The 22,097-nt window shown below is 43.2% G+C and overlaps 1 protein-coding gene across 1 annotated transcript; it reads left to right on the plus strand.

Moving 5' to 3' along the window:
• The first annotated feature begins 2,064 nt into the window (after window positions 1-2,064).
• On the plus strand, window positions 2,065-2,917 carry LOC109209449. Its single transcript, XM_019372717.1, has 2 exons — window positions 2,065-2,140; window positions 2,331-2,917. The coding sequence occupies exons 1-2, from the start codon at window positions 2,065-2,067 to the stop codon at window positions 2,915-2,917; spliced, it is 663 nt and encodes a 220-aa protein (XP_019228262.1).
• Window positions 2,918-22,097: the final 19,180 nt, after the last annotated feature.

The following is a 22,097-nucleotide window of genomic DNA, read 5'->3' on the forward strand; positions in this document are numbered from 1 at the left end:
TGGTTTAGGTTCATTCATATGTTAGAACCATAGTTTAAAAAAACTCGTACAAACAACTTCTTAACCGTAATTAATTACTCCCCCATTTCTTAGATAGATAGTTTGACTTGAAACGGAGTTTAAGAAAAAAAATACGTATGACTTTTAAAATTTGTGGTCTTAAAAGTTTAAGGGGCAAAAATTTTGTGGGATTATGATATTTGTGTGGTTATAAAAATTTCTAATTAAAGATAAAATAGATAAAATGAAGAGTTTAAAGTTAAATTATTTCTAATTGTATAATATTTGGCATAGACTAAAAAGGAAAGTGTGTCATCTAAATTGAAATAGATGAAGTAATATGTATTCACGTTTCAGTAAATCATTTAATTATAATAAATTAATAAAAATTGGTGCAAACATTCGATGTGGGTAAGTATTTATCTCTCTACTTTAGGCATTATTGCATTTTTTTTTTGTTTTTCTGCCTAAATTAGGGCAAAAGGCATAGTTACGTTGGTAAAACAAAGTTGAATATTTTTTTGCATAATCCTTGTCACGAGAGTTGAATAACGCTAGATTAGCCAAAGAGTGGTTATATTTAAGTTTGTAAAACGATTTGAACTGTTGTATCTAATTAAACAGTCATATAAAACTAAAAGAAACTAAATGGAATGGAATAGTGCGTCGTGTTGTACGCAAAAGTACACAAATGCTAGATAAAAAGATACTCTATTAACAACAGTCATCAGGTCATTTTAGAAAAGACTGTAAACAGAAGTAGAAAATGTAAAGAAGATGTAAAATATGTAGTCAACAAAAATAAAGGAACTTAATAATAGTAGGATATTTAGGAAAGAGCCCACTTTGCAGAAGACCAGCGTGTATGGGGCAATTAGGCATATGACATTAGGAATCTTCCATGATTTCAACAGGTCATGTTGAATACTTCTTCTTGCTTATTAAGAAGAGAAATAAATACTACCTTTAATGTGTCCGTGTCCTTGATTGATTGGCGACTAAGAAAAGTCTACATCATATTTGTAATGCCCTTTCAACAAGGCAACAGAAAATAGAGAAAGAGAGTTTGGCATATTCTAGAAGTTGATTAGGACATCTAACACCAGCCATGAATATTACAGTAATCCAATAGTTTTAATTTAAATTTTTTAAATATATTTAAAAATTAATTTAAAAGCCTAATAAAGTTCCAGTTGTTTGGTTGCTACAAGTTCCCATTGTATAAATATATCCACAATTAACAGCACTGAGATTATGCCTAATATCGAATTTTTTGAAAACACGAAATTTAGTGAGAATACATGTATAATAGATGATATGTTGAACGAATTTGTTGAGGAAGATCAAGTTTATAAGGATAAAGAGACAGTTGTCAGTGTGATGAAGAACTTGGTTGTACGCGAGAGGTTCCAATTCAAGGTAAAGAGATCAAGCGCAATAAGGTATGGCAATAGTTGTATATTCTGTTATATATATGTATAAATATGTATAAAGTAGTATATATTTATACGTAGGTATTAAAATTAGTATATATCTAGTTATGTTTTTGTATACAAGTGTATTTAGAAGTTGAATGATCTTTAATCCTAGGTATCACCTTATGTGTGTGGATGACAATTGTGCTTAGGGTTTCAAATCTTCTGCCGTTTATAAGGCAAACATATTCAAGGTGTGAAGTTACAATAATAATCACACATGCGGCTATGATGAAAGATATTTAACACAACGTCAAGCTACTTCGGTTGTAATTGCTAGTATAGTCAAGGACTAGAATGTTATCCAAAAAAAGTTTACACCGCAAATAATATAATAGAGGACATACAAAAGCAACACGGGATTGAAGTGAGCTACATGAAAGCATGGAGAGCTAAAGAGATAGCAGTGGCAATGATAAGAGGGAATCCAAGCAATTCATATAAGGAGTTGCCGAGGTATTAGTATATGTTGGAGCATACAAATCCAGGAACGGTTACAAAGTTGCACAAATCAGAAGATGGATGATTTCTTTATGCATATGTTTCGCTATATTCATTTATCAAGGGTTGGGAGCATTGCAGACCGATAATGGTTGTTGACGGAAGTTTCCTTAAAGCAGCATATAAGGGTACCATATTGACTGCTTGCACACAGGATGGAGCTGGTGAGTTGACTGCATCTACCTTGTTTCTGCAGTTTTTATAATGTTGTAGTTTCATGTATAAAAGTGTATAGAATTTTACAGCTACTGTTTTTATAAAATTTGCAGTTTGTATAAAGTTGTATAATCGTGTATAACTGTGTATAAGATTTGTACAATTGTCTGAATCCTAATATCTATTTTGTATAAACAGGAAAAATTCTTCCACTTGCATATGCAATTGTAGATTCAGAGAATAACAAATCTTGGGAGTGGTTCTTCGTCCAGATAAAGGGTACTTTTGGTGTTAGGGAAGGGATGTGTATAGTTTCAGATAGAAACGAAAGCATCTTCAATGCCACAAAAGCTGTGTACCCAGAAGTACCACATTGTATTTGCATGTTTCACTTGTGGCAGAATGTCAAGCGCACATTCAAGAAACATCACAAGCAATTGAAGGATATGTTCTTTGCTTTGGCTAGAGCTTACACGATAGAGAAGTTTGACTACCATATGACAGAGATGTGCAAAATTTATCCGAGGGTGCAGCCTTACTTGTTCGAAATTGGCTACGAAAGGTGGTCTAGGGCATACTCCAAAGTGAAAAGGTCGATGGTAATGACTTCCAATATTGCAGAGTCAATTAATGCAGCAAACAAGGATGCTAGAGAGTTACCAGTAATGCGATTGCTGGAGTACATGACAAATTTGCTACAACAGTGGAACAACAAAAACAGAAAAAGTGCAATGGAGACATCTACAGAGCTTATAACTACGACAAACTCATTTGGGAAATACTAATGCATCGGAGCAAATACGGTAAACGAATCAAATATAATAATGCTTGGCACCGCACTTGAATTTTACTGTTTGATAAGGATGTGTAACTCTGTATAATAATGTATAAGTTGCTTTAACTTTTTTTTTTAAAAAAAACTTTTGCACGTGAGGCCTGCTATTGGAGCAGTTATATACTGTGCTTTGTGGGTAAGACGAAACATAGTTTTTTCCTTAAGAGGAACATGCAGTTGCGGAAAATTTCAAATGGATGAACTTCTATGCCGCCCATGCCTTGGGCAGTTTTGAAGAACAGCAGCTGAACCTTGGCCGCTATTGTCTTTTTTACTAAAGAAGGATAACCTCCTTAGAGCTTATAATTTCAATGAATTCGATGCCAGATGAGAGTTTATGGTAATTTCAACAGAGGTGCTGGAAATAGGTCCTACCACCTAAAGGGAGAAGGAATGCGAGGAAGGCCAAGAAAGGAAAGACTCAAAACCTGCTTCAGAGAAAGAGTCTAAGAGGGCGTTTTCACGTTCTGTGTGTGGACAAAGTAGTCATAATAGAAAAATATGTAGGAATCGACCAAAAAATAAATAGTTGGAACATAACACTTCCTATTACATATGTTGTTATGTTGAGTAGTTAAGTTTCACAAACAATAGAGTTACAAATGTCGAGTAGTTAAGTTTCCAATCAATTGAGCTACAAATGTCAATAAAGAATTATAATTTACACTATATATTGCAATTATGTAAATATGTTTTCGTTGTACATGTTTTGGTTTATCCAATAATATATGTGTTGTTGCTTTAATGGTGCTAAATATATTGATAGATTGTTAAAAAGCAAAACAAGAACTGCAACAACAATGGTATTATATGTATACAGATGTATAAATGAGAGTATAAGTTTGTATAAAATTGTATAATATGTATTATATTGTAATACATATGATATAACCTGCAACATTAATTAAAACTGCAACCATAATGAAAAATACATACTTTGTTAAAGGGCAAAAGCAACTGAAATATTCATTAAAATGTAATTCATTCACAGCCACAATGTGTAATGACTACGACAAATTAACACAAAAATAAAAATATCATAAATATTTAGTAATCTCACAAATAGCAGAATAGCACTTAGACAAAACTGAGGAACAACCTCTGATACATAGCAAAACACATTAAATGGAAAAAATAGAACTACTTTCTCGGTCGTCCCCTCTTCCTCTTCCTGAAAAGTCTCCCCTTGTGATTACACCACCACTAATTGCACCGGACCGTGTTTTTCCTTCCATAATCCCACAACAGAGATCCCCACATGGTGGCGAAGTGTCTCAATGTCAAATATTATCTTTTCAAATTTCCTTACCAAGGATGAAATTACTCAGCAAAGCCCAAGCAACAAAAGCACTACCAATCACTGTAATTAAAAAAAAATCAGATTCTCTGTACGTTACTGTAAACAGGTACAACTAATAGTAAAAATATAAAACAATTGAGATTAATGTCACGACCCAAGTTCGCCCTCCGTGAACTGTCGTGACGGTAGTCTCCCTACACGACTAGGTAAGCCTAACAATTGCGAAAAAGAAAACAAGATGCGAAAACTAATAAAAATCGAAAATAAGCAAAATATAGCAGTGTTTAAGATGCCGCTCGGTAATAACCAATACAGATTTAAAATTAAACAACTCCCAAATTCGAAATCTCATGAATCACAATCTATGAATACGACATAGTGTTCTACGGAAATCCTGTTCTAAACCAAAAAATACAGAAGGACTATGACTACAAGAAGAATGGAAAAATCTCCTCGTCTGCGAGAGGCGGCAGATATACCTCGAAGTTTCTGAAGAATCGCTCCTCGCCTCAAGGATAGTAGTGCTTGAGTCGAGGAACCTGGATCTGCACACGAAAAAACATGTCATAAAGGGCATGAGTACACTACGGCAGTAACCCAGTAAGCGCCAAGCCACTCCGGTTGAGTAGTGACGAGGAAGGTCAGGCTCTACCAGTCATATACATTATTATATAAGGAAATGAAGCAGTATTAAAGCAACAACTACCAGGATACCGTCCTGTACCCCAGATGTAAATATCCAGTGGATCTCCCGGATGTTCGTTCTGTAGTCCAACTCAATAGTGCGCGGGGATCTACCGGAATCCCGATCCGTAGTCCCCAAATGTAAATACCCAGTACTGGGGAATCTAAAGGTGTTAATCCTGTAGTTTAATATAAGTATGCAAGGGGGGGGGGGGTCTACCGAATATCAACCTATAGTCCCAAATAAACAGACAAGGGGGAATCTAACCGGAAATCGCCTGTAGTCCAAAGTAAACACACAGCAACAACACGAAGAAAATCCATTTCAATCCAATTTCATACCAAAAGTAAACAGGTAATTCTTAACCTAGCATGCTGCACAAAATTCAGATAAAACAGTTTGAGCAAGTAAAACAAATTGAGTCACTTAGACATGCTTTCTTAGCTAACAGTAGTAGGAGTGGGCATCGGTCGATTTGGTTCGGTTATGAATATTATCGATTTTGCCTATCGGTTATCGGTTTAAAATATGATAAACCGATAACCAAACCGATAAGATATTGGTTATCGATTATTGGTTAATCGGTTATTGATCATTATCGGTTTACCCGATAATGGTAAAACTTAAATTAAGAGTATTGTCATCTACACCCACAGAATGCTTGACCAATTTTCGATAGAAATACCTCTCAATGAGTATGACGCGTTAGAAATCTTTATCCAGGGCTGGCTTATTGCTAAGATTAAAATTGCGAAAGAAAAGCACTTAGAAAAGTCTCATATATCATACCGGTTGCTTGGCAAAGGCCATGAGATCAGCTGAATTGAACTGTTTGTTACCACAGCTGACCTTTTGCTTATGGTTGGCTAGATAATCACTATAAACACTAAACAGAAAAGCTGTGGCAGTAACATATTGAGTATTAGCTCCATCTCTAAGGTGAAGGAGACCCCCTGATAAATTACACATTTGGCAGTTGAACTTGTTAAACCATTGAAACATGTTCCTGCTAACGCTCTTCCTTTTTTCTGAGGAAGATAGCTTTTATAGGTTATAGTAATATTCTTTTGAAATCATGTATATGAAACCCTAGTATGTATATACTTAAGGGTAAACTAGTAAATTAGTTAACCCTTATTGGGTTATCGGTTTACCCAATAACAGAATTGCTAAACCGAGCCCGAACCGATAACCCATAAAAAAATTTTTTTACTCGTACCGAACCGTTAACCCAATAACCCAATACCGATAACCCAATAAGTAATTAACGGTTCGGTTTATTGGTTTTACTCGATATATGCTCACCCCTAAACAGTAGGCTTAAATTTTAAGTAGTGTAAACAGGGAAGAAATACGAAATTATAGTTACTTAATGAAAATCGGATTTTCAACAATTAGCACATGTACGCACTTGTCACCTCACGTACAAGGCATTTCATATATCACAGTACCAAATCCTAAGGGGAGTTCCCCCACACAAGGTTACGCAAGCCACTTACCTCGAACCAACTCAATCAACTCGATACCACGTTCTTGCCACGAGTACTTGACTCCAAATGGCCCAAATCTATTCAAAGTAATTGCATAATATAAATATAACTTCAAGTAACTAATTCAACTAATTAATTCGAAGCTAATACGCGAAATTAGGAAAATCGCCCAAAAAGCCCCCCCAAGCCCACGTCTCGGATTCGGGTAAAATTTACAAATTCAGAATCCTCACACTCTCATGAGTTCATACATACCAATATTATTCCAATCCGACATCAAAATCTTGATGAAAACCCCAAAATTAGGCCTAAGGACTTTTCCAATTTTCTCCAAATTTCCCACCCCAAATTCAAATTTAAAGGATGGAATTAAGCATAGATTCGTGAAAATTAATCAAAATCGAGTAAGAATTACTTACCCAAAACACCTAGGTGAAAATCTCTCCAAATATAGCCAATCCCCAAGCTCCCAAGTCAATTTCCAAGGTTTGAGTTCTAACCCTCGATTCTGCCCTTTTTCTGACCAGCGAATCCGCTTCTGCGGCCATGGGTCCACACCTGCAGTCCCACTTCTGCGACAAACGGACCGCACCTGCGACTTTTCATTAAAGTCCATCTTCCGCACCTGCGACCTCTTGTCCGCAGATGCAGTGCCGCTTCTGCGGTAAATGGTCCGCATCTGCGACCAACCCCAAATCGCCTCAGACCACACTTGCGGTCCTCCAATTGCTTCTGCGGTGCCGTACCAGTGGTCGCATACACGCAGGTGTGGTTATGACAGGTTCAACCAACTTTAGATTTCTCCTAAGTCCAATTCAACTTCCGTTAAGCACCCGAAACTCACCCGAGGCCCCCGGGACCTCAACCAAACATGCCAACTAGTCCTAAAATATCATACGAACTTATTCCGACCCTTGAATCACATCAAACAACGCTAAAACCACAAATCATTCTCCAATCCAAGCCTAAGGATTTCCAAAATTTCAAATTTCCGCTTTCGATCAAAAAGCCTATCAAACCTAGTCCGAATTACCTGAGATTTTGCACACACGTCCCAAATGACACAACAGACCTACTCCAACTTCAGGAATTCCATTCCGTCCCTAATATCAAAATCTCACTATCGATCCGAAAACTTCAAAAATTCAACTTTCGGCATTTCAAGCCTAATTAAGCAACAGACCTCCAAAACACAATCCGAACATGCCCCTAAGCCCGAAATCACCCAACGGAGCTAACGGAACCCGCAAAATTCTATTACAAGATTGTCTTCACACTACTCTGACTACAGTCCAAATTCTAAAGCTTAAACTCTCATTTAGGGACTATGTGTCCCAAAACTCTCCGAAACTTCAAACGAAACCTCCCAACAACTCAAAATAGCAAAAATAAGCACAGGGAAAGAAGTTAATAGAGGATCGGGGTGTTAATTCTTAAAATGACCGGTCGGGTCGTTACATCCTCCCCTTCTTAAAACATTCGTTCGTCCTCGAGCGAGCATAGAGACATACTTGGAGTAGTGAAAAGATGAGGGTAACGACTGCACATATCCTGCTCAGCCCTCGACCGGCTGACCCCGCCACTGAACCTTTACTGATGCAATGTTCTTTGACCTCAGCTTCCGAACCTGCCTGTCCAATATCGCCACTGGCTCCTCAATGTAAGATAGATCTTTGTCCAACTGGACTGAACTAAAATCCAACACATGCGACGGAACACTGTGATACCTCCGGAGCATCGAAACATGAAATACCGGATGAACTCCTGCCAAGCTGGGAGGTAAGGCAAGCTCATAAGCAACCTCCCCAACACGCTGCAATATCTCAAAAGGACCAATAAACCTAAGACTCAATTTCCCTTTCTTCCTAAATCTCATAACGCCCTTCATAGGCAAAACCTGAAGCAAGACCCGCTCTCCAACCATGTAGGAAACATCACGAACCTTCCGGTCCGCATAACTCTTCTATCTGGACTGGGCTGTACGGAGTCTATCCTGAATCACCTTAACCTTTTCCAAAGCATCCTGTACCAAGTCTGTGCCCAATAATCTAGCCTCGCTGGGCTCGAACCAACCCACCGGGGATCTATACCGCCTACCATACAAGGCCTCATACGGTGCCATCTGAATGCTGGACTGATAGCTGTTGTTGTAAGCAAACTCAGCTAGTGGCAAGAACTGATCCCAAGAACCTCCAAACTCCATCACACACGCACGGAGCATATCCTGAAGAATTTGAATGGTGCACTCGGACTGTCTGTCCGCCCGGGGGTGAAATGCTGTGCTCAACTCCACCCGAGTGACCAACTCATGCAGTACGGCCCTCCAAAACCGTGATGTGAACTGAGTACCTCTATCTGAAATAATAGAAACTGGAATACCATGCAGACGAACAATCTCCCGGATATAAATCTCCGCCAACCGCTCCGAAGAATAGGTGGTACACATAGGAATGAAATATGCGGACTTGGTCAGCCTATCCATAATCACCCAAATGGCATCAAACTTCCTCAAAGTCCGTGGGAGCCCAACTACGAAGTCCTTGGTGATCCGCTCCCACTTTGACTCCGGAATCTCTATCTACTGAAGCAACCCACCAGTCTCTGGTGCTCATACTTTACCTGATGACAATTGAGGCACCGAGCTATAAACCCAACTATATATTTCTTTATTCGTCTCCACCAATAGTGCTATCTCAAATCCTAGTACATCTTCGCGGCACCCGGATGGATGGAATACCGCGAACTATGGGCCTCCTCTAGAATCAACTCCCGAAGCCCATCAACATTGGGTACACAAATCCGACCCTGCATCCTCAATACCCCGTCATCACCAATGGTAACATCTCTGGAATCCCCTCGCAGAACCTTGTCCTTGAGGACAAGCAAATGAGGGTCATCAAACTGACGCTCCCGGATAAGATCAAACAAGGAAGACCGAGAAACCACACAAGCAAGGACCCATCTGAGCTTCGAAAGATCCAATCTCACAAACTAGCTGTCTAAGGCCTGAACATCCATCGCCATGGGCCTCTCCGCTACTGGTAGATAAGGTAAACTACCTAAACTCTCCTCCCGGTGACTCAAAGCATCGGCCATCACATTGGCCTTGCCCGGGTGATATAAGATAGTGATATCATAGTCCTTCAGCAACTCTAACCACCTCTTCTGGCACAAATTAAGGTCCTTCTACTTGAACAGATGCTGCAAACTCCGGTGATCAGTATAAATCTCACAAGGCACACCGTACAAATAATGACGCCAGATCTTCAAGGCGTGAACAATAGCAGCTAACTTGAGATCATGGACAGGATAATTCTTCTCATGTACCTTCAACTGTCTGGACGCGTAGGCAATCACCCTACTGTCCTGCATCAATACCGCTCCAAGGACAATCCTCGAGGCATCACAATAGACAGTATAAGACCCCGAACCGGTAGGCAATATCAAAACTGGAGCTGTAGTAAAAGCTGTATTGAGCTTCTGAAAGCTCTCCTCACACTCTTCCGTCCACTGGAACGGAGCACCTTTCTGGGTCAGCCTGGTCATAAGTGCTGTAATGGATGAAAATCCCTCAACAAATCAATGGTAATAACTTGCCAAGATAAGAAAACTACGGATCTCTGTAGCTGAGAATGGTCTGGGCCAACTCTGCACTGCTTCCACTTTCTTCGGATCCACCTTTATCCCCTCACTAGATACTACGTGACCCAAGCATGCCATGGAATCCAACCAAAACTCACATTTCAAAAACTTAGCATATAACTTCTTCTCTCTCAAAGTCTGAAGCACTTTCCTCAGGTGCTGCTCATGATCTTCCCGACTCCGGGAGTATACCAGAATGTCATCAATAAAGACAATGACGAATGACGAATGAGTCAAGATATGGCCAGAATACACTATGAATGCATGAAGACTGCTGGGCCATTGGTCAGCCCAAATGACATAACAAGGAACTCGTAATGACCATACCGAGTCTTGAAAGCAGTCTTCGGGATATCTGGCTCCCGAATATTTAACTGATGATAGCCTGAACGCAAGTCAATCTTAGAAAACACACGAGCACCCTGTAACAGATCAAACATGTCAGCAATACAAGGCAAAGGATAACGGTTCTTCACTGTAACCTTGTTCAACTGCGATAATCAATACACATACGCATAGAACCATTCTTTTTCTTCACAAACAAGACAGGAGCAACCCAAGGTGATACACTGGGCCGACTAAAACCCTTATCAAGCAATTCATGTAACTGCTCCTTCAACTCCTTCAATTCATAAGGAGCCATACGGTACAGAGGAATAGAAACGGGCTTAGTGCCCAACAACAGATCAATGCCAAAATCAATATCTCTATCGAGCGGCATGCCCGGAAGATCAGCTGGAAACACATCAGAGAAATCCCGTACTACTGGAGTGAATCAACTTTAGGGGTATCAATACTGACATCTCTCACATAAGCTAGATACGCGCCACACCCCTTCTCAACCATACGCTGAGCCTCAAGGAACGAAATAACTCTACTGGAAGTATGATCTAAGGTAACCTTCCACTCTACTCGCAGTACACCTGGCATAGCCAGTATCATAGTTTTTGCGTGACAATCAAGAATAGCATAATGGGGCGACAACCAGCCCATGCCCAAGATAACATCAAAGTTTACAATGCTGAGTAATAACAAATCGGCTCTGGTCTTAAAACCAATAAGAGCAATCAAACACAACCGATAAACGTGGTCCACAACAAGAGAATCTCCAACAGGAGTAGAAACATAAATAGGAGAACTCAAAGAATCCCGAGATACACCCAAATGCGGGGAAAAAATAAGAGGACACATAAGAATAAGTGGAGCCTGGATCGAATAAAACCGATGAATCTCTATGACAGACCAGGATAATACCTGTGATTACAGAATCGGAGGCGACAGCCTCAGTACGGGCAGGAAGGGCATAGTATCTGGCTTGGCCCTCCCCTTTAAGGCGACCTCTACCTCCCCGGCCTTCACCTCTAGTTGGCGGGGCAGGCGGGGTAGCAACTAGTGCTATAACCATAGCCTGAGAACTCTACGGGACACACTGCGGCTGAGAAGTCTGAGGAGGTGCACACCTCCGAAGTCTAGGGCAATCCCTCACCATATGGCGTGTGTCACCACGCTCAAAACAAGCTCTAGGAGGACGTGGTGGCTGTGACTAGATCGGGCCAGGTCTGCTGGACTGACCACTGAAAGCACCCTATGCAGGAGGCGCGCTAGATATTGGAGGTGCATAATAAGGCTCCTGAGGTCTAGGAGGAGCTGGAATACCACTGGCTGCTGGAAGAGCTGAATGAACGGGGCGACTCATATAACCCCTACCATGACGAGCTGCAGTTGGGGCACGGGCACTAGAACAGTGACCCGACTCTCGAGAACTCTTGGCCTCCCTCTCCTCTCGGTCCCGAGCATGCATACCCTCTATCCTCCTAGTAATGCTCACCACCTGCTGATAATAAATATCCATCTCCAACTCCCGAGCCATGCTAGACCTGATGCCGGGAATAAGCCTCTCAATAAACCGGCGAACCCTCTCGTGAACTGTAGAAACCAAAGCTGGTGCATGTCTAGCCAAATCGTTGAAACAAACAGCATACTCCGAGATAGTCATAGTACCCTGGTGCAAATGCTCAAACTCTGCGCGCCATGCATCCCTGAGGCTCTGAGAAACATACTCTCTCAGGAACATATCTGAAAACTGAGCCCAAGTCAGGGAAGCTGCCTCATCTGGACTGTCTAACTCATAAGTACGCCACCACTGATAGGCGGCTCCTTGAAGCTGGAAGGTAGTGAAGGAAACCCCGCTCGATCCTGATATACCCATGGTACGGAGGATACGGTAGCACTCCTCTAGAAATCCCAGAGTATCATCTGATGCTAGTCCACTGGATGTAGGAGGCTGATACGTCTTGAACCTCTCAAGCCTCTCCTGCTCCTCCTCTGAAGCTACTGCCCTCTCCTCGGGCTGAGCTGGGGCTGCAGGCTGTGCCGGTATAATCTCTGGCACCTGCTCATCATGCACTCGCCGCTCAAGAGTGTCGGCGCCGGGAGTCTGTGCTCCTCCCCCCGCCTGGGATGTGGCTGCAGCAAGGGGAAGCAACCCTGCCTGATCTAGAGTGGTGTATATTCTCATAAACTGCGCAAGAGACTCCGGGAGAGCTGGAGTAGTAGTAGCAGTAGGCGTATCAGGCGCCTGGGCTCCAGTTGGAACTGCTGGTGGCTCTTCGGTAGCAGCTCACGCGGGTGCTCTGGCTGTACCGCGCGCGCGTCGTCGGCCTCTACCCCTGCCCCGACCTCTAACGGCTCTCGCAGGGGGCGCAGGTGTCTGGTCACCTCCAGTAGCATGTATCCTCACCATCTGTGAGAGAATAGAAGATAGAAGTTTTAGAATCTCGATATCGAAAATCTCGCACGACAAGGAAATCAATGAAATGAAATTTTCTTAACAGTTACATAGCCTCTCGTGGATAAGCACAGACGTCTCCGTATCGATCCGCGAGACTCTAATAAACCGGCTTGTGATTCATGACTCCTATGAACATAGAGCTCTGATACCAACTTGTCAAGACCCAAGTTCGCCCTCCGTGAACTGTCATGACGGCACCTAGTCTCTACGACTAGGTAAGCCTAACAATTGCGGAAAAGAACAAAATGCGAAAAATCTAATAAAAATCAAAGATAAACAAATATAGCCGTGTTTAAGATGCCGCTCGACATAAACCAATACAAGATCTCAAAATTAAACAACTCCCAAAACCCCGAATCTCATGAATCACAAGCTATGAATACGACATAGTGCTTTAACTCTAGAATGTCTAAATCAAAGAAATGCAGAAGGACTATGACTACAAGAGAGAATGGAAAGGAAATACTCGATCTGCGGAAGTGGAAGATATACCTCGAAGTCTCTAGAGAATCGCCTCGCCTCAAGGATAGTAGTGCTGAGTCGAGGAACCTGGATCTGCACACAAATAACATGTGCAGGAAAGGGCAAGAGTACACCACGATGGTACCCAGTAAGTGCCAAGCCTAACCTTGGTTGAGTAGTGACGAGGAAGGTCAGGGCCTTACTGGTCATATACATAATTATATAGGGAGATGAAGTAGTATTAAAGCAACACAGGGTAATAAGAGTGACAACAACTATAATAGAGACAAACAATCACAAAAAGAATACAGCTCAACACAGAGATAGCAACCGGGGATCTACCATGATACCGTCCTGTAGCCCCCAAATGTAAATATCCAGTGGATCTCCCGGGTGTCGTCCCGTAGTCCAACTCATAGTGCGCGAGGATCTACCGGAATCCCGATCCGTAGTCCCAAATGTAAATACCCAGTACTGGGGGAATCTACTGGGTGCAGTCCCGTAGTTCCATATAACTGTGCGGGGGGAGGGGGGGGATCTACCGGAATATCAATTCGTAGTCCCAAATAAATAGACAAGGGGGATCGACCGGAAATAGCCTATAGTACCAAAGTAAACACACATCAACAACACGAAGAATATCCATTTCAATCCAATTTCGTACCAAAGTAAACAGGTAATTCTAACCTAGCATGCTGCACAGAATTCAGATAAAACAGTTTGAGCAAGACAATTGAGTCATTTAGACATGCTTTTCTCGCTAACAGTAGGCTTAAATTTCAGGTAGTGTAAACATGGAAGAAATACAAAATTATATTTACTTAATGAAAACTGGATTTTCAACAATCAGCACATTTACGCACTCGTCACCTCACTTACAAGGCATTTCATATATCACAGTACCAAATCCTAAAGGGAGTTCCCCCACACAAGGTTAGGCAAGCCACTTACCTCGAACTATCTCAATAACCTTGATACCACGTTCTTGCCACGAGTACCCGACTCCAAATGGCCCAAATCTATTCAAAGTAATTGCATAATGTAAATATAACTTCAAGTAACTAATTTAACTAATTAATTCGAAGCTAATACACGAAATTAGGAAAATCGCCCAAAAAGCCCCCCGGGCCCACGTCTCGAAATCGGGTAAAATTTACAAATTCAGAATCCTCACACTCTCATGAGTTCATACATACCAAAATTATTCCAATCTGACATCAAAATCTTGATCAAAACCCCAAAATTTGGCCTAAGGACTTTTCTAATTTTCTCCAAATTTCCCACCCCAAATTCAAATTTAAAGGATGGAATTAAGCATAGATTCGTGGAAATTAATCAAAACCGAGTAAGAATTACTTACCCAAAACACCTAGCTGAAATATCTCTACAAAAATCGCCAATCCCCGAGCTCCCAAGTAAATGTCCAAGGTTTGAGTTCTAACCCTCGATTCTGCCCTTTTTCTGACCAGCGAATCCGCTTCTGCGGCCATGGGTCCGCACTTGCAGTCCCGCTTCTGCGACAAACAGACCGCACCTGCGACTTTTCATTAAAGTCCAGCTTCCGCACCTGCGACCTCTTGTCCGCAGATGTAGTGCCACTTCTGCGGTACATGGGCCGCATCTGCAACCAACCCCAAATCGCCTCAGACCGCACCTGCGGTCCTCCAACCGCTTCTGCGGTGCCGCACCTGTGGTCGCATACACGCAGGTGCGGTTATGACAGGTTCAACCAACTTTAGATTTCTCCTAAGTCCAATTCAACTTCCGTTAAGCACCCAAAACTCACCCGAGGCCCCCGGGACCTCAACCAAACATGACAACTGATAATTATGATTTTAACACGTTTTATGCCCATACTTGCCTATGATTTATGTATGAATTGTCATAAAATAGACCCAGAATGCTTACAAAGTGCGCTTGATTGCAGGTTTGAGCGACAAGATGACAAAAGTCAAAAATCGGCTCGAAACGGAGTGAAACCTGCTCAAGAGTCAAAAATCATTGAAGTGGGGACAAGAGGACCTAGCGCGGACCGCACTGATTTGCTGCGCGACCGCGCTAGGAGATTCAGAGAGCATCCATTTCAGGGGTTTCCATGCGCGGTCAGCGCTGGTGTCCACGCGGTCGCGCTTCATTGTTGTGCGGTCCGCGCCCATTAGCCTGCGCGGCCGCGCTACCTCTTTGTGCGGTCCGCGTCCCCAGCTTCAGAAGTGAGTGATCGAAGGCCAAGACCCCTACGCGGCCGCACTGCATTTCTGCGCGGTCCGCGCCAGCCCCGCAGGGGTATTTTTGTCCAGTTTTTCTAGCCTAGTATAAATAGAATATTTTATTATTTCTAGGTTAAGTTTTAGATATCAGATAGCAGCAGCACTCGTGAGACTCAAGTTTTAGGCTATTTTGGACATTTTCATCTTGTTTTATCGTGGATTCTTGTAGATTAACATTCTAGTTAATTAATATGTTGATTTTATCTACTACTTCTTCAATTTCTGTTGCTATTATGTCTAGCTAAACCCATTAGCTAGGGTTGTGGCTCAACCCTAGTGTGGGCAATTAATGGGTGTGATTGTTTAATGCTTGAATGATGTTGGGTGTTTGCTATTTGGGTTAATTTTATGATTTAACTAGGATTTGGTGGTTGCAAACACTAAGTCTAGCTTAGTGGGTCTTGACTCTTCTTGAGAAAGAGTATCTATGACTCCAAAATTAACCCAACAAGTAATTGGGATGGACCCATGAGAATGGTAGTCCCAATTAACGGGTTAAACCTCGAGAGAGTAATTACCCAACTTGAACCCTAAGTTGCTTGGGCTTGTTGGCCTACCCAATTGGTCTCGAGAGAGTCAATTGGGTAAAATCACTCTTTCTACCGAGAGGTGTGAGGGTGAGTGCAATCGTGCAACGCTTATAGCATAAGCCCCCATAATCATCATTCTTGTATTAGGAATCTCTACCCGTTAGTTGACCACCTAGGTAAATGCCACGACCGTAGTGCCTTTCTCTATCTTGCATACAACCTAGAATTAATATCTTAGCATAGTTTAGTTATAATTAGTAGTTATTAAATTGTAGTTGATAATCATAAAAACCCAAAAATGATAGAAGATCAATTAGAAGCAAACACGCATTTCTAGGCAAAACAAATATCCAACTCCCTTTCTAGCTCCCTGTGGAAATTGCGCGATTCAACAACTAGTCCTAAAACATCATACGAATTTATTCGAACCCTCGAATCACATCAGACAACGCTAAAACCACAAATCATTCTCCAATCCAAGCCTAAGAATTTCCAAAACTTAAAATTTCCGCTTTCAATCAAAAAGCCTATCAAACCTAGTCTGAATTACCTGAATTTTTGCACACACGTCCCAAATGACACAACGGACCTACTCCAACTTCCGGAATTCCATTCCGACCCCGATATCCAAATCTCACTATCGAACCGGAAACTTTAAAAACTCGACTTTTGGCATTTCAAGCCTAATTTAGCTACGGACCTCCAAAACACAATCCGAACACGCCCCTAGGCCTAAAATCACCCAATAGAGCTAACAGAACCAACATAATTCCATTCCGAGGCCGTCTTCACAGTGCTCCGACTACGTTCCAAATTCTAAAGCTTAAAGTATCATTTAGGGACTAAGTGTCCCAGAACTCTCTGAAACTCCAAACGAAACCTCCCGGCAACTCAAAATAGCAGAAACAAGCATAGGGAATGCAGTTAATAGGGGATCAGGGCGTTAATTCTTAAAACGACCGGCCGGGTCGTTACAATTAACCTACCATTTGATCTGTTGTGGCACATTGTTAACCAGATTAATCTGCAAAGCTTCAGAATGGGATTTATCGGTATATGCACCATTGTACCAATCAATGCCCTTCTTCTCGACATAAAAATCAGAACTCTTCAAGAAATAAGGTATCAAAATTGCATAACGTAATGCAGCATCTAAAGCAAGTCTATCATTAATAGCTCCACGGTTAGAGTCATAGATGTGGATGCACCTATCTATGAACGTAAACAACGCCAAAATCCAATGGCCTGATTTTTCTCTTCCGCGCTTCACATAGATAGGGAATAAGACGAGGTGTGACGACCCGGCCCGTCGTCACGTGAGTTACCGCCCCGTTTTTACCATATTATGTTTCTCTATGCTTCATTATCGGTATTTGAGGTGATCGAGTTAAATTGGATTGGTTTTAGATGGAAATGAGACACTTAGTCTCTTTAAAGAAAGCTTGTTTTGGAAAAGTCAACCGGAAGTTGACTATTGAGTTAGAAGGCTCGGGTGTGATTTTCGGAGATTCGGTAAGCTTCGGGGGATGATTTGTGACTTAGGAGCGTGATCGGAATTGGTTTTGGAGGTTCGGTGTAGAATTAGGCTTGAATTAGCGAAGTTAGTATTTTGGCAAATTCCGGTTGGTAGGTGAGATTTTGATCCGAGGGCCGGAATGGGATTCCGAGAGTTGCAGTAGCTCCGTTAGGTGATTTTGGATGTGTGCGCAAAATTTCAGGTCATTCGGAGATGCTTTGGTCGGGTTTTTGATCGAATGCGTATTGCGAAAGATTTGAATAAACTTAGGCTTGAATTCGATGTGATTTAATGTTTTTAGCGTTGTTTGACGTGTTTTGTGGATTGGAACAAGTTTGAATAACGTTTTAAGATGTGCTGGTAACCTTGGTTGAGGTCCCGGGGGCCTCGGGGTGATTTCGGGTGGCTAACGGAAGGAATTTGAAGTTGGAAAATTGCAGGTTTTTGGTTGCAGCAGGTGTTTCCGCATCTGCGAAAAGGAAATCGCAGATGCAGTCTCGCAGAAGCGAGCTAGGCCTCGCAGGAGCGGAAATAGGAGCCCAGGTCAGGTTCCGCAGAAGCGGGACATTGGGTCGCTTAAGCGGTCCCGCAGATGCGAAGTTGGACCGCAAAAGCGGAAAGTCGCCTTAAGTGAAAGGTCCGCAGGAGCGGACGTTGACCGCATAAGCAGAAGGCGCAAAAGCGGGAATTAATCCGCAGAAGCGGAAATAACTGGCAGGTTAAGTGAAAACATCTTCCTCGCGAATTTTTGAAAGAGTAGCATTTTGGACTCGGAACCTTGAGAGCTTTGAGGCGATTTTGAAGAGGGATTCGAGGGCTATTATCAGGTATGAACTCTTGGACTTAGAGCTTGATTTTATGGTGTATAAACATGAATTTGGACTGAATAATCAAGGAATCAAGGTCAAAAATGGTGGTTTAGGGCTTGAATTTAAGAGAGTTTAAAATAGGGATTTGAGGGGTCAAGTGGACCCCAATTTTGATGATTTTGATATGTATAGACTCGTGGCGAGACGAGGAATCCGGAGTTGTGAATTTCGTAATTTTTCAAGAAGTGGGCCCGGGGCTCGGGTTTTGCCAACTTCGTGATTTTTGATATTTTTCGAGTCTTTTCGATTGGGTTATGACCCATTAGCCTATTGTGATGTATTCCTTGTGGTTTTGATCAGATTCGACGCGCGAGGAGGTCGATTCGAGGGGGAAAGGCATAGCGAGCTAGACTTTGACCGGCTAGAGGTGAGTAATGATTTTAAATGATGTTCTGAGGGTTTGAAAACCCCGGATTTGCTCAACTTGGTGCTATATTGAGATGAGACACGCATTCCATGACGAGCGCGGGGTCATTTACTATTGGGGACTGTGACTTGGTCCAGTCCGGATGATATTTTACCGCGTATTAGCAATGACTTGTTGTTTTCACTATGATTTGGGCTTATTGCCATATTTGGGGCTTATTGCCGACTGTTTGAACTCTTTATGAACTATCATCACTGTTTTCCTCACTGTTTGAAATATTATTTGAACTCAGTCCATGTGATTTACACCGTTTTCTTGAACTCAGCCATATTTACTCAAACTTGGAGTTTTAAACTGATATTTGAACTATTGTTTGAGCTGAGTATTATTGCTTTACTGTTGCCCGAGGGGTTATTGACTATTTCTAGACTGATTGAGGCCGAGGGCCTTATGTGAGGGCATGATGAATGAGGTGAGGAGGCTTTCAGGCCTCGTATTGATACTGTTCAGGCTTTCAGGCCTTGTTGATAGCGCTTGGGCTGTAGGAGCCCCTCCGGAGTCTGCACACCCACAGTGAGCGCGGGTACCCATCTAGAGTGATTAAATATTGAACAGTGGTAACAATGACACTGTTATACGCGTTTGGTCAGGTAACAATGACTGACCAGTCAGGTAACAATGACTGACCAGTGGTAACAATGGCACTATAATACGCGTTTGGTCAGGTAACAATGGCTGACCATACTTGAGCATACTTGTTTTATTAATTGTTTTCAAAGAGATTTTCTTCCTATATTTCACTGGTTTCTACTGTTTATCTGATATTGCTGCTTGAGATAGCATTATTTGTGCCCTTGTGGGATTTTATGTTCTCAGTCGTTATTTAATTTTATTACTCACTGTGTCGGAGTACTCTCATTACTTCCTGCACCATGTGTGCAGAGACAGGCACAGCTGAGTTCGTACCTGAGCGCTGATTTCCTTCCAAACCAGACGGACTAGGAGAGACGAGGTAGCTGTCGACGTCCACATCCTCGTTTCTTCCTTATCTTCTGTATATTTTATTCATCTTCAGACTATGTTTCCAGACTTGTAGTATTTTCATCAACTCCGTAGTAGCTCGTGACTTGTGACACCCCGTTCATCGGGCTGAGTTTGGGATTGTTTTTCCCCGTTATGTTACGTTTATTTCCGTACTTACGATTAATCAGTATCTATGGTTTAAACCTGTTTAAGAAATTGTCAAAAGCAGTGTTGATTGTTCATTTGGCTGGCCTTGTCTTCACGAGAGGCGCCATCACGACCGGGTGGGAATTGGGTCGTGACAAGTTGGTATCAGAGCCTAGGTTACTAGGTCTCACGAGTCATGAGCAGGTTTAGTAGAGTCTCGTGGATCGGTACGGAGACGTCTGTACTTATCCTCGAGAGGCTGCAGAACCCTTAGGAAAGCTTCACATTCTTGAAATTCTTGTCGCGCGATTTTGTTGATCCGGGAACTAAGCTTCTGTGTTCTATCCTTTCGCAGATGGCGAGGACCCGCGCTACAGGACGAGACGGACGCCCACCGGTACCACCTACTGAGGGTACTAGAGGTCGCGGGTGCGGTCGTGGTCGCGGTAGGGGCAGAGCCGCGAGGACAACACCCATTGCCCCACCAGTTGCCCCGGCTCAGGATCAGGCCCCAGCTGCAGACATTCCAGCAGCACCTGTGCAGGCACCGGCAGTGCCCATTGTGATTCCGGGTCTCCAGGAGACCTTGGCTCAGATACTATCAGTTTGCACTGGCCTAGCCCAGGTAGTTTCAGCCACTGCTACAGCGGCTACCTCTCAGGCCGGGGGAGGCAGTCAGACCCCCGCCGCTCATACATCGGAGCATCAATGGTGGCTCTCTGAGATCCATCAAACGCCTTCACATTCATGCTTCCCATCCGTATCTCGTGCAGGCCTTTATCCAGTCTCTTCAGAGTAGTCAATGGGGCATATGTTGAGGATNNACGGGGTTATGCAGGGTTTACAGACACCGGGAGCAGCTCCAGCTCAGCCGGTTGCACCAGCAGCACCAGTTGCACCAATCGCACCAGTTCAGGACTTTGTAGTCCCAGTTATGCCAGACGATGAGCAGCGTCGTCTTGAGAGGTTCAGTAGGCTCCAGCCTCCATTTTTCAGTGGTGCTCAGGGCGAGGATGCCCAGGGATTTCTGGACAAGTGTCAGCGTATGCTTCGGACAGCAGGGATTTTGGAGACTAGCGGGTAGCATTCACCGCATTTCAGTTCACTGGGGCTGCTTTCACATGGTGGGAGTCGTATGAGCGGCGTAGGCCGGCAGGTGCAGCGCCTTTGTCATGGCAAGAGTTCTCCACTATCTTTTTGGAGAAGTGGGTACCACAGTCTCAGAGAGAGGAGCTGTGCAGGCAGTTCGAGTGGCTTCGACAGGGAGACATGACTGTGATCCAGTATGAGGCGAGATTTTCTGAGTTGGCCCGTCATGCCTCGTGGATAGTTCCGACCGACAGAGAGAGGATCAAGAGGTTTGTAGATGGACTTAACTATCACCTCCGTGTTTTGATGACTCGAGAGAGAGTTCTGGGTATTTCCTTTGAGGATGCAGTTGATATTGCTCGTGATATTGAGATGGCTCGCCGTCAGGACAGAGAGGAGAGGGAGGCCAAGAGGCCTCAAGGTTCTGGTAGCTTCAGTGGTGCTCCGTCTAGGGATCAGTTCCAGCAGAGCAGAGGTCATTCATTTAGGCCTCCTCAGTCAGCTTGCTCTGAGTATCCTGGGTCATCTTCCGGCCGAGGTCATCAGGGTTATCAGCAGAGCCAGCCATCTCTCAGCGCTCTTCCAGCTCAGGGTTCATCACGAGCTCCATCTGTTCAGGGTTCCTCCAGACCGAGTGCGTCAGCCAGTCACTCTGATGTACGGGGTTCCCTTCAGTCCTATTCTCCAGCACCCGGGAGCTGTTATGAGTGCGGGGAGGTTGGGCACATGTGGAGGCATTGTCCTCGACGCCGTGGTAGTCAGTCTCAGTAGAGGGGTCAGCCCTCATCTTCTGGCCCATCCTCTTCAGCACCCGCCCCGCCAGCTAAGGGTGAGAGTCAGGCAGCTAGGGGTCGCCCCAGAGGGGGAGGCCGATCGGGCGGTGGCCAGGCACGATTCTATGCTCTCCCAGACAGGAGAGACGCTATTGCATCAGATGCTATTATCACAGGTA

Source organism: Nicotiana attenuata, unplaced genomic scaffold (genome assembly GCF_001879085.1).
Source record: "Nicotiana attenuata strain UT unplaced genomic scaffold, NIATTr2, whole genome shotgun sequence".
NCBI lineage: Eukaryota > Viridiplantae > Streptophyta > Magnoliopsida > Solanales > Solanaceae > Nicotiana > Nicotiana attenuata.